At 40.8% G+C, this 18217-nt stretch overlaps 1 protein-coding gene across 1 annotated transcript; it reads left to right on the top strand.

The window, feature by feature from the left end:
• The first annotated feature begins 4390 nt into the window (after positions 1-4390).
• Positions 4391-13055, top strand: LOC124046268 (insulin-induced gene 2 protein-like). Its single transcript, XM_046366445.1, has 7 exons — positions 4391-4622; positions 9753-10031; positions 10138-10231; positions 10822-10946; positions 11322-11488; positions 12438-12537; positions 12664-13055. Exons 2-7 carry the CDS (start codon positions 9858-9860, stop codon positions 12703-12705), a joined length of 702 nt encoding a protein of 233 aa, XP_046222401.1. The 5' UTR covers positions 4391-4622; positions 9753-9857; the 3' UTR covers positions 12706-13055.
• The last annotated feature ends 5162 nt before the right edge of the window (positions 13056-18217 follow it).

Raw genomic sequence — 18217 nt, 5'->3', positions numbered from 1 at the left:
AGGGCTCAGGTCCTCTGAGAGAAAGAAAGAAAGAGAGAAGGAGAGAATTAGAGAACGCACACTTAGATTCACACAGGACACCAAATAGGACAGGAGAAGTACTCCAGATATAACAAACTGACCCTAGCCCCCCGACACATAAACTACTGCAGCATAAATACTGGAGGCTGAGACAGGAGGGGTCAGGAGACACTGTGGCCCCACCCGAGGACTGTTCAGAGGATACTGCGTTAATCAGGCCTTCATGGTCGAATTGCTGTAAAGAAACCACAACTAAAGGACACTAATAAGAAAAAGAGCCTTGCTTGGACCAAGAAACAAGAGTAATGGACATTAGACCGGTGGAAATCTGTCCTTTGGACTGATGAGTCTAAATGAGAGATTTTTGGTTCTACCTGCTGTGTATTTGTGAGACACAGAGTAGGTGAACGGATGATCTCTGCATGTGTGGTTCCCTCCATGACGCATGGAGGAGGAGGTGTGATGGTGTGGGGGTGCTTTGCTGGAACTCTTAACCAGGATGGCTACCCCAGCATTCTGCAGTGATACGCCATCCCATCTGGTTTGCGCTTAGTGGGACTATCATTCGTTTTTTTATCAGGAAAATTACCCAAAACACCTCCAAGCTGTGTAACGGCTATTTGACAAAGGAGAGTGATGTAGTGCTGCATCAGATGACTTGGCCTCCACAATCACTTGACCTCAACCCAATTAAGATGGTTTGGGATGAGTTGGATGGCAGAGTGAAGGAAAAGCGGCCATCAAGTGCTCAGCATATGTGGGAACTCTTTCAAGACTGTTGGTAAAGCATTCCTCGTGAAGCTGATTGAGAGAATGCCAAGAGTCATCAAGGCAATGGGTGGCTACTTTGAAAAATCTGTTTTTTTTTCTTCTCTAAAATCTAAAAAATCTCAAATCTAAAACACCTTTTTGGTTACTACATGATTCCATATGTGTTATTTCATAGTTTTCATAGCTTAACTATTATAGTAAAATATAAAGAAATATCCTTGAATGGGTCGGTGTGTCCACACTTTTGACTGGTATTGTATGTATTTTAATTTAAACCACTTTTGTGTATTTTATAATTTGATATATCAAAGACAGGCTTTGCTTTTATCCTACCTGGGCAGAGCTTGGACTTTCCCTGTATTCAAAACCAAGTGGGAAGGTGGTATTTACCAGATAAGACTGGGAAGAATTCACTTGAACGCCACTCCAACTGGTAATTAGCTACTAGTAGGAGAGTCGTTTATCATCCCTGAGCTCCAATTTCTCTAATGCCGAATTCACACGCTAGTCAGAACTAGGAAAATGGGAAATGTTTGACTTGCTAACTGGTTGTAGTTCATCACAAGTTGGACATTTCTGAGTTTATTTGTTCCTACTAGCATCACATGCTGACCTCTGACGACACCTACTCAGGAAATTACCTCGATAACAGCATTTTCGGCGGTTAAATGTTTTTTAAAGCATTATATTAATATGGTTTTTGAACACTGTAATTTAATAACAAACATGATAGCTGTACTTTTAGTTTATGGTTGATGACGGAGCTTGTTGGCCATTAGCCAATCAGCGTTTCTCAACAAGTTTAAAGCATGTAACTGGTATTTACGACTTCACAACAGTTCATTTCCACCTTATGAGGTGTGGGTAAGAGGGTGGACAGGAAAAAAAGGAGAAAAGTGGAACATATTATAAGTAAATATGGAATGTGGGAATGCGCAAGCCTTCTGGAATATCTGATCATGGAGAATATGGCAGACAGGAAAAAGTGAGAAAAGTGGAACATGCTTTCAGTGAATATGGAGAGGTGGATCACACAGAACTTTGGAACAGCTACAGAAGGAAATTGAATGTGACGAGAGTGAGGATGAATTAACTACGGTGGCAGGTGTGGTAAAGACCACAAAGTTTGAGCCTCGTCCTGGTGATGACAAAGATGATTCTGACCCAGTGGGAGCGAGATTTTTGGAGAGAATGAATCTTTGCCTTCTGGCAGATCCATATGTGGTGTCATTTTGGGTGGAGAAGAGGTTGGGAAATGTTGGGTCGGTGCAAGTGAAACTAAGTGGAATCTTGATGATTTTTTGCATTTCTGCTAACCAGAGGGAGCGTGCTAACCAGAGGGAGCGTGCGCACCGCACCATGCAACTGGGAACAAGAACTGTGACTTGCTTTCCTCTCTAGAGCAGGGTTCCAATGAAAGGAGTGATAACTGGAGTTGCATTAATTAAGTGTTGAGGAGGATCAACTGAAGTTGAAGATTCCCAAGGTCTGTGACATCTGCTGTTTCGTGTGACACAAATGTGGTGGAGAGCATGGCAAAACAGAGGAGACACTGTCTGTACTACTGAGTTTTGATGCCGTCTTTACCAGATCAAGTCAAGTTAGGATGTGTCAGTTATCCCGTGAGAGATTTTGTCCTGAATCCATTACGGTGTTTTAGGTGGCAAGCTTATTGTCATGTGTTAGCAGTGTGTAGGAGGGAGGTTCTGAGATGTGAGAAGTGTGCAGGAGGACATGAGACAAAGGATTGTGTAGTGTGTTAACTGTAGGGGTACCCATGGTGCTGGAGATCAGAGGTGTCAGGTGAGAGAAAAGCAGGTTGAGGTTCCCAGGATAGGAGTAGTACAGAAGGTGTCATATGCTGAGGCACTGAAGAGAGTAGTAGAGGATGGGTCCAGGGAGAGGGATCCTCTTAATTTAAGAGGCAGAGGGGTGGCAGGGTAGCCTAGTGGTTAGAGCGTTGGACTAGTAACCGGAAGGTTGCAAGTTCAAACCCCCGAGCTGACAAGGTACAAATCTGTCATCCTACACCTGAAGAGGCAGTTAACCCACTGTTCCTAGGCCGTCATTGAAAATAAGAATGTGTTCTTAACTGACTTGCCAGGTTAAATAAAGATAAAATAGCAGAGGCCAATGGAGAGTGATAGGAATAACATGTGCTTCAGTAGGGTTGTTTTTGTGGCGTTCATGGCCATGGTTGTCAATTGTACCGCATGGAATCGATTGTAAATCACAGAGGATAGATGTTGTGGTGGTATGAGATTTTACTGCAGAAAAGTTCAAATATGTTGTTTTTTTCTCACAAAGTGTACTGAATTCATACTACAGAATAATAGGCTGATACAAAGACAATGATATTTGTTTGCCATAATACCAAAGATGAATTTACGCCTTCCCGCTTGATTATGAACATTTTCAGTGGTGAAAAAAGTACCCAATCGTCATACTTGAGTAAAAGTAAAGATAACTTAATAGAAAATGACTCGGGTAAAAGTTAGTCACCCAGTAAAATACTACTTGAGTAAAATTATAAAAGTATTTGGTTTTAAATATACTTAAGTATCAAATGTAAATGTAAGTGCTAAAATATATCAAAGTAAAAGTATAAATCATTTCAAATTCATTGTGGTAAGCAAACCAAGTGGCACAATTGTCTAGTTTTTATTTATCGATAGCCAGGGGCCAACACTCAGACATTATTTCCAAACAAGCATTTGGAGATCAGAGGCAGTAGCGATGACCAGGGTTGTTCTCTTGATAAGCATGTGAATTTGACAATTCTTATGTCCTGCTAAGCATTCAAAATGTAATGAGTACTTTTGGGTGCCAGGGAAAATGTATGGAGTGAAAAATGCATTATTTTCTTTGGGAATGTAGTGAAGTAAAAGTAAATGTTGTCAAAAATATAAATAGTAAAGTGCAGATACCCCCAACAACTACTTAAGTAGTACTTTTAAGTATTTTTTACTTAAGTACTTAAACCACTGAAGGCTGCTGAGGGGAGGACAGCTCATAATAATGGCTGAAATGGAGCAAATGGAACGATTCCAACTATTCCGCTCCAATCATGATCACGAGTCCGTTCTCCCCAATTAAGGTGCCACCAACCTCCTGTGCGCTGAACATTGTTTAAGAACAACGTGTCGGTTGGTCAGTGTGTACATGAGAGGTTACGTCATGGTACACATGCAGAGATATTAGAGAAAGGAGATGGATACCTCATTGAGAAATGACTGGTGGAACGTTAAACGCCCCACCCAGCAAACTGTCGACCAATCGCGTTGACATTGTCATTTTACGTCACCAGGTTGCTAAGCGTGTCGTCACGCAGTGCCTTCTCAAAGTCAGGGTATGAGTCGAGAAATCTGACTATTTTCCTTGAAAGTGCGTAATAAAACGATTCTAAAGCTATCGAATATTACAGATAACAAGTTAATTGTCTCATATCTTGGAAAATATTTATAATGTTGTTATTTTTTATTGGGGTTTTGAGCTTGCACCCAATTGACTCCCATTCAACCCTTGAAGGACAGCTCTCCTTGTGCCAGAATAGCCCAGAATGCATTGTGAGGCCCATTGATGACGCACGGGCAACGCACACAGTTGCTGTTAACATGATTTCAATTAAGTTTCTCATCTCCTTGAAAGTATCTCTGGTTTTAGGAGCTGATTGGTTTGGCACCTAGCCAGTGCCAAGCCGGTTCATCGGAAGTTAGCGAGAAGGTTAATTTCGAAGCTAGGTCTCAAACTCCTTCCTGCTAACTACATAAAAACATAACGTGGAATGTGTACTTTACCATTTTAGAAAATATACTTTTGAAACGTTGAAGGTAAGATTCCTTATTTTAATTAAGGCAAATAGCTTGTGGATATCAGTCACATCAGCTGACTGACGAAGCTTGCTGGCTAGCTAACTAGTCAGCCAGCTATGCTTATCAACAAAATGTGATTATCGTCAATCAACTATGTACAAATTACTAAGTAACAAAATCGACTATGTAATCTTACACGATATAGTAAGCTAGTAGTTGTTTGTATCCAACATTGTGTTTTGGAAAGTATAATGCCAGCTAGCTACAGTAGTTGGCTGGCTATCTTCTAGCGTTACAGTAGCTAGATAGCTAAGGTCATCACAACGAGTTAACTAGGTAGCTTACTAACGTTACGTTGCTCTGCAAATACAGACGCACGTTACGATTATATCAACTCTCAGTTCGTAGATGAAACGTTTATGCATGCATGTAGGTAGCTAGGTATTAAAGTAGCGAGCCATATGGCAAACGTGTTCAATCATTTTCTGAGGCTAAGCATACACTACATGGCCAAAAGTATGTGGGCACCTGCTCGTTGAACGTCTCAATACACAATCATGAACGTTGATATGAAGTTGGTCCCCCTTTGCTACTATATCAGCCTCCACTCTTCTGGGAAGGCATTCCACTGTTGGAACATTGCTGCTGGGACTTGCTTTCATTCAGCCACGAGTATCTAGTGAGGTCGGGCACTGATATGTTGAGCAATTAGGCCTGGCTCGCAGTCGTCGTCCCATTTCATGGGGTTGATGTCAACCCAGATTAATCTGTCGGACTGCCAGATGGTGAAGCATGATTAATCACTCCAGAGAACGCGTTTCCACTGCTCCAGAGCCCAATGGCAGCAAGCTTTACACCACTCCAGCTGATGTTTGTGTGCAGCTGCTCAACCATGGACATTTCATGAGGCTCCAGTCCAGACGAACAGTTCTTGTACTGGAACTCAGTAGTGAGTGTTGCACCTGAGGACAGATACTTTTTACACACTACACGCTTCAGCTCTCGGCGGTCCCTTTCTGTGAGCTTGTGTGGCATACCACTTTGCGGCTCAGTCGTTGTTGCTCTTAGACGTTTCCACTTCACAATAACTGCACTTGCAGTTGACCAGGGCAGCTGTAGCAGGGCTGAAATTGTATGAACTGATTTGTTGGAAAGGTGGCACCCTATGACGGTGCACGTTAAGTCACTGAGCTTTTCAGTACGGGCCATTCTACTGCCAATGTTTGTCTATGGAGATTGCATGGCGGTGTGCTCAAATTTTATACACCTGTCAGCAACTGGTGTGGCTGAAATAGAAGAATTCACTCATTTGAAGGGGTATGTACCAGTGGCCATGTACTGTGTGTGTGTGTGGTTTGGTGTATGTAAAGCTAAATTACTGTAAAGTCTACCTGTCGTATTTGGTGCATGTGACAAATGCAATTAGATTTTTCCCTAGAGTCTATAAAGAAATTAACTGTAGAATATGAATATTCTAGTTAAGGCATTAACATAGATTACCACATTGAGTCTAATAATAATAATACCCATAAAACCTAGCGGTCAAACAGGGAAATGGTTCCAGTCATTTGTTCCACCATACGTTGCTGTGTTCCATGTTGGTCTACCCTGGTGTGAAGTTTTGATAACTGTGTAAATCTCTGGGACAAGGTGACTTTTATCAATATATTCACCTGTATTTACCCCCCCCCAAAATTAAACGCTAATTAGCTGCCAATTGTGGCTATCATAACTACAAATGCCATAATGATCTGGATGAGACTGCCAAATTGAGGCAATTTTAAGAATCTCTGGATTAACTATCTGTTAGCCAAATGTGGCACGTTTCTTTAAAAATTAAATTTCTGTGAACTGTCTTGTGCAAGTTTTAAATTGACCCAATACCTGTTAGCAAAGCTGTCTGCGAAAGATGACATGCTGGAGCTTACAGCGATTTGTAGTCTTGCATGACGACTCCACTGTGGGGCCCAATTTACTAGCTTGTCAGGGGAAATTCCACAGTAAGAGGGATGCTGAGACTCAGATTCTTCACCTTAAAATGTTTGTCAAACAAACACCAATCACTTTCAAATTTTAAACAAGGCAACATTAAACATGTTGTCCCCCAGGAATAATGCAGCTTGTGACTGCATGGGAAGTAAGTTGTGTGTCTTATGACAGCTGGTTGTATGAAAGCAAACAGTCAGCGTAATTTTTTTAATTAAATATCTCTATGGCAAGATGCATAATTCACCCAGGTTTCGTCAAAATCTGGCTAGTGGTGTCAGATCACGTGTGTATTCATACCTCTTGTCTTATTCCACATTTTGTGTTACAGCCTGAACATGTTTTCTTTCATCAATCTACACACAATACCCCATAATGACAAAGTGAAAACATGTTTTAGATGTATTGAAAAACAAAATATCTGATTTACATAAGTATTCACACCTTTGAGCCAATGCATTTTAGAATCACCATAGGCAGTGATTACAGTTTATTTTTTTGGGTTAAGCCTCTAAGAGTTTTGCATTGTACAATATTTGCACATTATTTTTTTTAAATCTTCATGCTCAGAGATTTTCAAGCCGGTTTAAGTCCAAACTGTAACTAGGCCACTCGGGAACATTCAATGTCGTCTTGGAAAGCAACTCCAGTGTATATTTTGCCTTGTGTTTTAGGTTATTGTCCTGCTGAAAGGTGAGTTTGCCTCCCAGTGTCTGATGGAAAGCATACTGAACCAGGTTTTCCTCTAGGACTTTGCCTGTGCTTAGCTCTATTCTGTTTATTTTTATCCTAAAAAAACTCCCTAGTCCTTGCCAATGACAAGCATATCCATAACATGATGCAGCCACCACTATGCTTGACATTATGACCAGTAGTACTCAGTGATGTGTTTCTGGATTTACCCCAAACGCAACTTTTTGTATTCAGGACATAAAGTTAATTTCTTTCCCACATTTTTTGTTCACACATAATGTGATTTATTATGGATAGTCAGATTTTTGCACAAAGAATGATTTCCCTAATAATCCTGTTTTTATATGGACACATCTGAAATCCAGCTGCTTGATGGCGCTTTCATAAATGCAGGAAATCGCTCCACAAAATAAACGTTCTACCACAGCGACCATGTTATTGATAGGAAAGTATATTTGATTCTGAGTTCGGACATAACGTTTGTATGTGAATTATTTCTAAGATGCATACATTCAGTGGTTCCGAACTCCCTTCAGTCGCGCTACAGAGGGAGGTTTGCGCTACCAGTGCTAGCACATTTGCAGATCAAATAAACAGCTTGAACGCCAATTTTTAAGGTGTTAACATGTCCTAATAATTTGAAAGATTGCTCAGAATCAAGGTGTTTAAATCGGCATATGCTTACTTTGATTTTGACCTTACACCGATGTAAAGATAAGGAGTTTACATTACTATATATTTAATTATTCCTGCACATGTAAATGTACTCAGTGTTGTTGATCCATCGTCTGTTTTCTCCTATCACTGCCATTAAACTCTAACTGTTTGTTTTAAAGTCACCAATGGCCTTGTGGTGAAATCCCTGAGCAGTTGCCTTCCTCTCCTGCAACCGAGTTAGGAAGGACACCTGTATCTTTGTAGTGACTGGGTATATTGATGCACCACCCAGCGTAATAAATAACTTCACCATGCACAAAGGGAAATTAAATGTCAGCTTTTCTTTTGTTTTTGCCATCTACCAGTAGATGCCCTTCTTTCCGAGGCATTGGAAAATCCCCCTGGTCTTTGTGGTTGAATAAGTGTTTGAAATTCACTGCTCCACTGCGGAGCCTTACAATTTTCTGTATGTGTTGGGTACAGAGATAAATCATGCGGAACACTTATTGCCCACAGTGAGTCCATGCAACTTATGTGACTTGTTATGCACATTTTTACTCCTGAATATATTTAGGCTTGTCATAACAAAGGGGTTGCTATTTATGGACTCGACATGTACATTTTTATGAATTTGTAAACATTTCTAAAAGCATAATTCCACTTTGACATAATGGGGTATTGTGAAGGCCAGTGACCAATTCTCCATTTAATCAATTTTATATTCAGGCTGTAACACAACAAAATGTGGAAAAGTAAAGCGGTGTGAATACTTCTGAAGGCTCCCTTGGGACAATCAATGTAATTTTGTAAATACCAGCTCTTTATGACAAGACTTTTACCCAAATTTAGTCAAAATCGGGGCAGTGGTGTCTGATATCGAGTGGATTAAATACATTTATATTACCGTTAGCGTGTGTGCCATGTTTCAGAGCTCTGAGTCACAGATCAAGAGATAAACATGCCCGTTAGAGCATCACCGGGTGGTCGATAAGAATGTTTTTGCAAGTCTAACAAAAGGTGTTACAATATGAATATCCTTGACTGCTTTATATGCATTTATGTGCCAGACCACACCCCCTTGTGAATGTTTATTGGTCAATAGAAGCTGTTTTAGGTATTAGTCTAGAAAAAATTGCATTGAGACCTTTGTACGTAGATACAAGATATCAAGGTTTGTGCAGGTTGGTCATTCGGTGCCAGAAGACTAGTATTTTTAAGTGTGTTTTTTTTCTCAATTCAAAATGGTGGAGAGTCTGTCTTTGAGGGGTCCCGGTGGCAAATTTGTTCATTGTGAGAGGGACCTATGTACTGAATTTCATGACTTCGGTCAATCAGGGTGATGGGCATGACCTTTCAAAAGTAGCATTTTAAAACTTATTATAGCGCCACCATCTGGCCAATCAGTATAATTTTGTAATTGCTGGATCTCTATGGCAAGATGCGTCATTCACCCAAGTTTCGTCGTCATCGTGCCAGTGCTATGATATTGCCTGTGATTAACGTACGGCTGGATGGAGACAGATCCATTGTGCCCTCCCCAATTTCTTCTTGGGGGACGACTAAACATACAACTCTATGCACAAGGATGACTTTTCATTTTATTTTTTTACAAAGACCCATTTTGAATAGTGCAGATGCAATGTTTGGTGACAGAATGATGGTATAAACAGCACAAACTGTCATTCTGTTACCAAACTTTGCATCTGCACTTCTTGCTCACAGATTTCACAGTCCACACCTCTGGGCTGTCTGTGGTTGGTTGTTGGATTTTAGCCACACTTGAATATACATAAATATGTTCTTGTGTTTCAGGGTGTTGGTGATGTCAGTGGACAGTACGATCACTTGAGGATAAAGTTAGCGTTTCCCTTTTCTCCTCCTGTCCTGGCGTCCACGGTTGCTCCGGCCTTGGCAGCCATGGCCGACTCTACAGTGGTCAGCGACCAGCAGCCGCCCGGGGCCGGTCAGACTACTCCTTCCAGAGGACCGTACATCGCGGTGATCACAAACAGAAACACCAATCTGGGGATCCGCGGGTTCATGCTGTTCTCTATAGGAGTGTTCTTGGCTTTGGTGCTCAATCTGCTGCAGGTGGACCATGTTTGTTTTTGTCTTTTAATGATACATCTCTTGGTCAAGAAAACATTGAAGGTGACAGAGTACTAAAGTAGTTCCTGATTGTTTTCTCTTGCTGCAGGTACAGAGGAATGTCACTCTGTTCCCCCCTGATGTCATCAGTAGCATCTTCTCGTCAGCCTGGTGGGTGCCGCCCTGCTGTGGAACCGCCTCGGGTAGGGCGAACACACATACACACACACACACAGGTTTTTGCCCGCCAGACTTGATTTCTATAATGATTAAATTGTTGTCCCCTGGGTTTGCAGCACAGAGAGTAGATGTAGCTGCTATTCCCTAGTGGACCAGTAGATGGGCACAACAGCCCCAGGCCTGTTTCCCCCTGAGACTGAGACTCCCATGCTCCACTGCTCAGCCTGGGGGAGTTGGAGGTTTCCGCTGTTACTGCACACTGGGCTGTTTGCATCATGCTGTAGCTATTGGGTTTTATTGACTAGTCAAGACCAGAGCAGCACTTCACGTTTACTGTACATAGTTACTTGTCTGTACAGTTCTTGTGTATTATTGAACCTATAACTTTCAAAGGGGGCTAACCTGAAATGTTTTTTTTGTCAGAATAGCATTGATGCTATGTGCTGGGCTGGCATGGCAGCCTTTCTCTCCACAACAATACTAACAGGAATGTACGTCAAGGATTGCTGCTGCAGCAATAAAGCTGATTGCTGATCTCTGATCCTCTCCCTATTTCTGCGCCATCTCACCCTGCAATCCCCTTCCTCTCTCTCCATCTACCGCTCTCTCCCAGCAATGATCGGTCTGTTGTATCCATGCATTGACAGTAGGCTCGGCGAGCCCCACAAGTTCAAGCGGGAGTGGTCCAGTGTGATGCGCTGTGTGGCCGTGTTCGTTGGCATCAACCATGCCAGCGCTGTATCCTCTAGGCCTACCTGCCTGCCTGACACTCACTGAATTGATGTACATACCATAATACAAGATGTGCGTAAAAACCATGGGGCAAAAGCATCCCATGACACTTCCCCATTCAAATCAAACTTTAAGTGTGTTTATAATAGCAACACACTTTACAATCAAATTAATGAAGTAAAATAAAATGAAGCAATAAAGGGGATGAATAAAGTGCATAAAACAAAGGATGTGTAAAACAATAAGATTACCAAGCTAAAAAAGGTGTGTTTTTTTAAATGTGATATTCTGTTTACAAGAAAGCACCTTACTCTGAGTAGAAACCATCGTTTCTGTGTGGACTATCCTACTACAAGCTCAGCTGTCCTTAACCTCTCTCAGAAAGTGGACTTTGCGAACAACGTGCAGCTGTCCCTGACGCTGGCTGCCCTGTCCATCGGCCTGTGGTGGACATTTGACCGGTCTCGCTCCGGCTTTGGCCTGGGGGTGGTCATCGCCCTGCTGGCCACTCTGTCCACTCAGCTCCTGGTCTACAACGGAGTCTTTCAGTGAGTACTACTACAATACATTACAGTACAATTTACAGGACATGCATATATTATAATAAGGTCTGTTGACTTTAATTAACGCCTTACATTTATTATGCCGTAAAAAAAGTTTGCCGCCGTTAATCTCCATTTCTCTTTTTAATCGCACATATTTTCGCACGGACCCTATTCCGCACGGACCCTATTCCGCACGGACACTGCACTGGCAGCTGATGTTATGTAGCACTGTCTCTCTTAAACATCCACTGCGCGCCAGCTCAGAGAAACCATTTTTAAGGAAAACAGAGAATTCATCCATAAACACATTCCCAGATGTTTCTTTAGATAACAGAAAAAACACCATTTGTACAGAAGTAGCTAGCTAGCTATCCAAATGAATGTTTACAATGCAATAGCTAGAGTTAAATCAAAAGGGATTCAGACAACTTCCAACAATGATTTTAATCAGACTAGGACATCCATTCAATTTAGCTACTGTTTTATTTCACAGGTCTAAAGAGTTAAGAAAATTATCCCAAGTATAGTAGTAGCAGCTTGTAACTAGTTAATGTTGAAGTAAGCTAAATCTAATAGCTGTATTACATGAACTTAGACTTGGCTGAGCTATTGTCTTCTGTTAAATTCATAACATTGTTGGACAGGTTTAAATGCTCTTTGTATACATGGAGCCAATTTTTTTTTTTTTAGTTTAGAATGCCTGAAGCTTTGTGTGTCAAACTTCAAGAACATTGATCAGAGGGAGTAGGCCTACTTAAACATTGGGAGCATTTTGTTTCCTCAATTACAATCTCAGCATGGTATAAACTGCATTTTAAATGGAATAATCTTTCTTTAGGGACACTTGCAATTCATGATTTTGTTTTTCAAGAGGCAGGAGATATTTCTGTTGATTTTTCATGCTCATTTTGAGATTGTACTATGTTTTAATAGTTCTATTGTTTTGTTCCAGGTATACCTCTCCAGATTTCCTGTACATTCGCTCCTGGTTGCCTTGCATCTTCTTCGCTGGTGTGATAACCATGGGGAACATAGGACGGCAGCTAGCCCTGGTGAGGATCTTTTTTATGCTGAATGAAGAAGTTTGTCATAGGTTGTATATATTCATTCAAACCAGAGTTTTTTTTTACTCTGACTATTCAACTGGCACATCACATTATCCCTGTTCTTTTTTCCAGTATGAATGCAAACGTATGTCAGGAAAGACTCATCAAGACTAAAAGAACTTCTGGCTATATCAAACTGTTGCACAGAATATTTTTAAAAATTGCAACAAAAAGCCAAAAGGAGGATGTAAAAGGACATCTGTATGCAGCGTTGATGGGGATTGGTCAATCATGGCGGAGGCGGAGCAGTCATGCACAATTATGTGCTTCTGTTTTGCTGAGTGCTGTAGGACAAGACTGTTTCGATTGGTTGATTCCTTTGTGCCTCTTTAGGGCCGAGGTGGACGGACAACAGATAGCTTTATTATAAGCATTCAATGGCTGGCCTAATGAGAGGAATAACAAGAATTGCCGATGGTGTGTGTGTGTGTGTGTGTGTGTGTGTGTGTGTGTGTGTGTGTGTGTGTGTGTGTGTGTGTGTGTGTGTGTGTGTGTGTGTGTGTGTGTGTGTGTGTGTGTGTGTGTGGTAGGTAGGCTCAATCTACAACGCAATCTGTGATTGCAACTCAACAGGCACCAATATTAGTGTCACTCTACTGCTGTTCAGGGCACCTCAGCACCAGTGGTGTGAAACCTTTGGCTCCATCGTGCCAAACAGACTTACACACAGGATTATCTGAATTATTTTCTTTATTCATCCATTCCTTATATCCTTGATACATTAGTAGAATCTATATACATTTATTTCATGCTTTTAAAATGTACAATTATAAACATACATATAGTCGTTTTTAAAAATGTGTTACATGTGGATAATGTCTTTGCTGGCAGTCAAGAGAAGGGGTGAAGTGTTTATTGCTGCACTTATTTGTGACATCCTAGCGGGATATCAAGGCAACTGGCATACAGGGTCCAGTTGGTATTTCAAACAACCTTACCTACACCTGCTTTTCTACACCTGCCCATTTTGGGTCCATTCAATGTTCATTTGAAATTAAAATGACTGTTTTTGTAAAAAATAATAATAATAAAATGCTCAGAAGTTTATGGGCAAATTTCACTTCCTGAATTGAAAACCGAATTGACCTAAACCCCGATCAGTTCAAGTCAGAGACCAGGCTAACTATTTCATTGTCCATCCAGCAGGTGCACACAAGACTCCACATCAGCAGTGGTTCTTGGGTCAGAGGTACTGCTGATAAGCTATTAGTGCTTATTGAGTTTGGTTTGATTGTAAAAATATAAACCATCCAAGTTTTCGGTTTTGATTATTTTTCAACGTTAAATGCGTTGTGGGCTGAATGCTGTAAAACAGAATAAAATAGTAAATGTCCCTTGATGGCTGTCCGTTACTGCATATCACCTATTAACATTTTTTCACATTACTTTACAAAAATATTTCAGTTGTGTATATTACATTTGTTTTATTTTATGACTTTTATTTAATTCCAAGCATCATCTCATCTGTATAGAGCTGATGTCTAACAAAATCACTATTTTAGTAGTTCATAAAAGTATGCCTTATTTACTTTGAAGACTGAATACCAACTATCAGGCACTTAGATCATGCATTTTAAGGTAAAGATACCTCCCGAATCAACTGCTATCTATCCCTCTCAATTGCCATTCTCCCTCCGTGTCTGCCCCACACTAGCATAGCGGGGGTAAAATAAACACACAAACCTGACAAGTAGGTGTGGAATGGGTCATTGTAGTTAATTACCAAGTTTCTGCATTAATCTATGTAGAATATTTGCTTGTTGGAAACTATAACTCCCTGCTACATCGCACAGTTTGGGCTTGATCTGATTTATCTCTAGAAAAACTGCACATTGAGCACACAGACAATAATTGAACTGGCTTCAATAGAACATTTGATTCGCTAAACGGATATAATAAAGTGTTACATTTCTGTATGCAGTTGTATTTGAATTAGAGTTTAGGAACCTCAGTTCTCGTTTCCAAGTATTATTGGAAATAGAGAGCAATTAATAAGGGATGGCTTCCTATATCTTGAAATTGTGTGATTAAAAAAAAAATACTTTTGGAAAAACTTTACATTCAATATGTAACATGAAGGGTTGAATTAGAGGAGGCTCAATGTTTTTAGAAGTGTGCAGTGTTTTTGTCAAATATTAATTTTACTGGATATGGTAATGCAAACAACCTGCCAATGACTGCATAGGGAAGACAGATCAATATTATGATAACTAACTTGAATGTCTTAGCATGTCAGCGTTAAAGCTATGGTGAATTTTTATAGAAATATGATTGAACAGGTTTTATTTAATGCATCTCTTCAGGAAGTGGAAGGATTATCTGGTTGAGCTGGGATGTTTTCATCTCTAACAAACACTTGATCATGATGCTTAGGCTATTCTACATGGTTAGATGAATGTGTATTGACATGAACATACTGTACCAGTGCTCCAGTCCAAATATACAGTTCTTGCTATGGCAAGGCTGGCCAATCTAACTGGTGTCTTCTGCTAATGTGGATGGATGTCTTCACCAGCCTCCCACAATAACAGGCTTATATAGACATACGAAAGGAATAATCTGGAGTTGAGTCCTTCATTTGCATGGTTGCTAAATTCCAGCATGTATGGATGTCTTTTTCTTGGGTTTTACTGTATGAAGTAAAACCTGTATGAGGCAATTTACTGTGTGAATGTTATTGTTCAAGGCTTACTAGCTAAAACAATAATGTGATGTGTCATAGCAGAAAGTGGTGCTGTGAAAGCTAAACTCCCTCCTGCTAATGAATTCATTAATATCTATTTATTCCTGACAAGTAATTATCTCCTCTCAGAGACTGAGGGTCAGGAGGCAAGTTTGAGAGCGATCCGATACACTGCAAGGAAGAAGTAAGATGGCTCTTTTCCCAACCATTCAACAGGCTCCTTAGCATGGTAGTGTATAGTGAGTAGTAGAGAGCTGTTGTCAGAACACATTCCTTTGAAACCTTCACCTTACATTGCCCACATATTAGCTATTCCCACTTCTGACACCAGTGTAGCTGGTATTGAACCCAGTAGTACCATATTACACTGATCCAGTGTGGTACAGTTGTGTCCCAACACCCCTCAAAGCAAGACTGCTGTTAACTGGTTGTTGCATTTGCTCATCACTTGAAAACTGTAGGACAAGATTTAACCTTGCACACTGAGGTGTTTTCACACATGGCAGGGCACAAAATCCATAATGTCTCAGTGAAATTGAAAGTGTGTGGGCTGCACTACCACGTCGCCTGTATGTCTCTGAGGAATGACCGTCTAAATTGGAGCAGAATCCTGTTAAACGGTGTCACATGAATCACGGGCTCCACAGACATCCATCACGGCTGCGAAAGTGACCACAAATGATCTGTGAACTACTGTATATTGATTACTCATGTATGGCCAGTGTAAGATTTTAATGTTGTGGCCATGTGATAGTGGAACCTCTGACAGCTGCTGCCCTAACTCTAATAGATTTTAATGGTGAGATATTGATTTCTCTGTGGTCAAGGTCTGCCATCGAGTGCGAGATCATTTGTTGAGGAAATGCAGGACAGAGTCTATCACTTTGACCGGGAGCACCAGGAAGAAATTTTTAAAAAATTGACAATTGCTAGGCTACACCAGATATTATCCACGACTGAGATGATTGAACAGAGAGCTACAGTACATTGCTGCGAGCTCCTGCAGGGAACTGAAACTCCAGCTAGATAATATGAATACTAGATGTGTTTCTTGAGTGGGAGTGTTGTGCAAATCAAGGTTGACGTGAAATCAGCTAGTCAGAGTGCCTGGAGCAGGGAATGAGCATCTCATGATAGGGTCTATATTTTATTTAAACATCTGAGGCTGCTGGAGACTGTAGCAGGTAATGTGTTGTGTTATAACCCAGTGGCTGTATGGTTCTCTCCACCTGCAGCGATAACACACTATCTAATGGGAAGCCATCAATCACACTATTTCACCAGTGTCTCGATCCACTCTTCCCTACCTACCAGCTCTGTAGCAGGGACAGCACAGATAATAATGGAGTTTTGTGGCATATCATATTTACAGATATGGAATTTAATGGCTTTGCTTAGTCAGCTTCTCTTCAAAGACTCTGAGGAGGCCTTGAACCAAGGGAGTGAAATTATGAAAACTGGCTTTGTCAAGTGGGACATTATAGGTTGATGTTTAGTTCTGAAATCAACTAATTGTTTTGATTTCATTATGCTATGGATAACCAGGGCTTTTAAGTCAACTACAAAAATATCTGAGCACAAAATGAACACATTGTTGGGATGATACAAGTGTGGTTGTCTTACAATATGCCACGTCTGTTGATACATGTTATGGTCTTCCATTACTATTATAGTGATTCATTTTGCTATCACCATGTTTTTTGAATGGGACCTGAATGACCAGAAGGGGGCACAAAACTACAGGATTATTACACCAACCTTGATCTGTATCATACTCAATTGCTTTGTGGTCAAGTTTGTGTGTGTGTTATTGTTTCCCTGTAGATCTAGTTTTTATTATAGATTTACATAGGCCTATGTATAGAAAGGGCATTTAATTTATTTAAAATGTCACATTTGTTCAGGGCTACACAAAAAAATGAGCTTAGATAAATCATACTACCCTCCCTGTTCCACTTTTTGATATATATTTTTCTGTAAATATATAAAATAATATAACGTATATTGAAAGCATTCATTTTCCAATGGTGTGGATTGAAATATATTAAGCCATCCTCCCCCTCCTCCCTCTCTTTCCTCTCACAGTCATTATCAATAAATGACACATCCACTCTGGTGAATGGGCTGCTGTCATATAATATAGCTTACCAAAATGTGTTGCTCTTGACACACACACACACACACACACACACACACACACACACACACACACACACACACACACACACACACACACACACACACACACACACACACACACACACACACACACACAGGCATAGCTAGATCTAAACATTGCATCCCTGGAGAGATCAAGGAGAGGTTAAAGACTTGTAACCAGACTAATGGCTGACTTCCTCCCTGTATTGTTTTGTGGCCGCTAACTGCCGTTGGCAGGGAGCATGTCTGTCAATCAAAGGTTTTCCTGTATGTGGCACCATGTTGTCATGGCAACTGGGTAGCATCTGGAACGATGTAGGGAAAAGGGGGCCCTAGCTACTCCACCCCTATAGCTGAAACCAATCAGAGGTCTTTGAATGAATTGAATGTTTTGCCCAACACAAATCAACATAGATGATGATCAAAGTTGGGTAGCTCTTTGGTGTGTTTTTTAAATCCACCCTAACATTTCACAGAGAATCAGCCCTTAATATCAAATGAATTATCTTTTATTAAGGTAAGGTCCCATTCACAAAACATGGTGATAGCTGGGTCTCAGCGTAGCATGGAGAGCCCAGTTTGTTTTGAGACTGACACTGAGCAAAGAGGACCGCACATCAAAGTGAGCACTTTGTGTGAGAGGAACAATATCGGCGTCACACATGAGGGTCTGTGTATTGTGCTGGATGTGAATCCCTGAGTATCCATGGAAACACATTTGCTAGAGGCTAACAGGCAGGGATACTTTGACTAAGATCAAGACCAAGGTTAACAGTTTGGGGG

The sequence above is a fragment of the Oncorhynchus gorbuscha genome, linkage group LG01 (genome assembly GCF_021184085.1).
Source record: "Oncorhynchus gorbuscha isolate QuinsamMale2020 ecotype Even-year linkage group LG01, OgorEven_v1.0, whole genome shotgun sequence".
NCBI lineage: Eukaryota > Metazoa > Chordata > Actinopteri > Salmoniformes > Salmonidae > Oncorhynchus > Oncorhynchus gorbuscha.
Note: the sequence above shows the minus strand (reverse complement) of the source record. Positions and strands in the feature narration are given on the sequence as shown.

Coding starts and splice junctions, on each gene's coding strand:
- LOC124046268 (XM_046366445.1), top strand. CDS start 9,858: ATGGCCGACTCTACAGTGGTCAGCGACCAGCAGCCGCCCGGGGCCGGT. Junction 10,032..10,137: donor TGGTGCTCAATCTGCTGCAG/GTGGACCATGTT, acceptor CTCTTGCTGCAG/GTACAGAGGAATGTCACTCT. Junction 11,489..12,437: donor GTCTACAACGGAGTCTTTCA/GTGAGTACTACT, acceptor GTTTTGTTCCAG/GTATACCTCTCCAGATTTCC.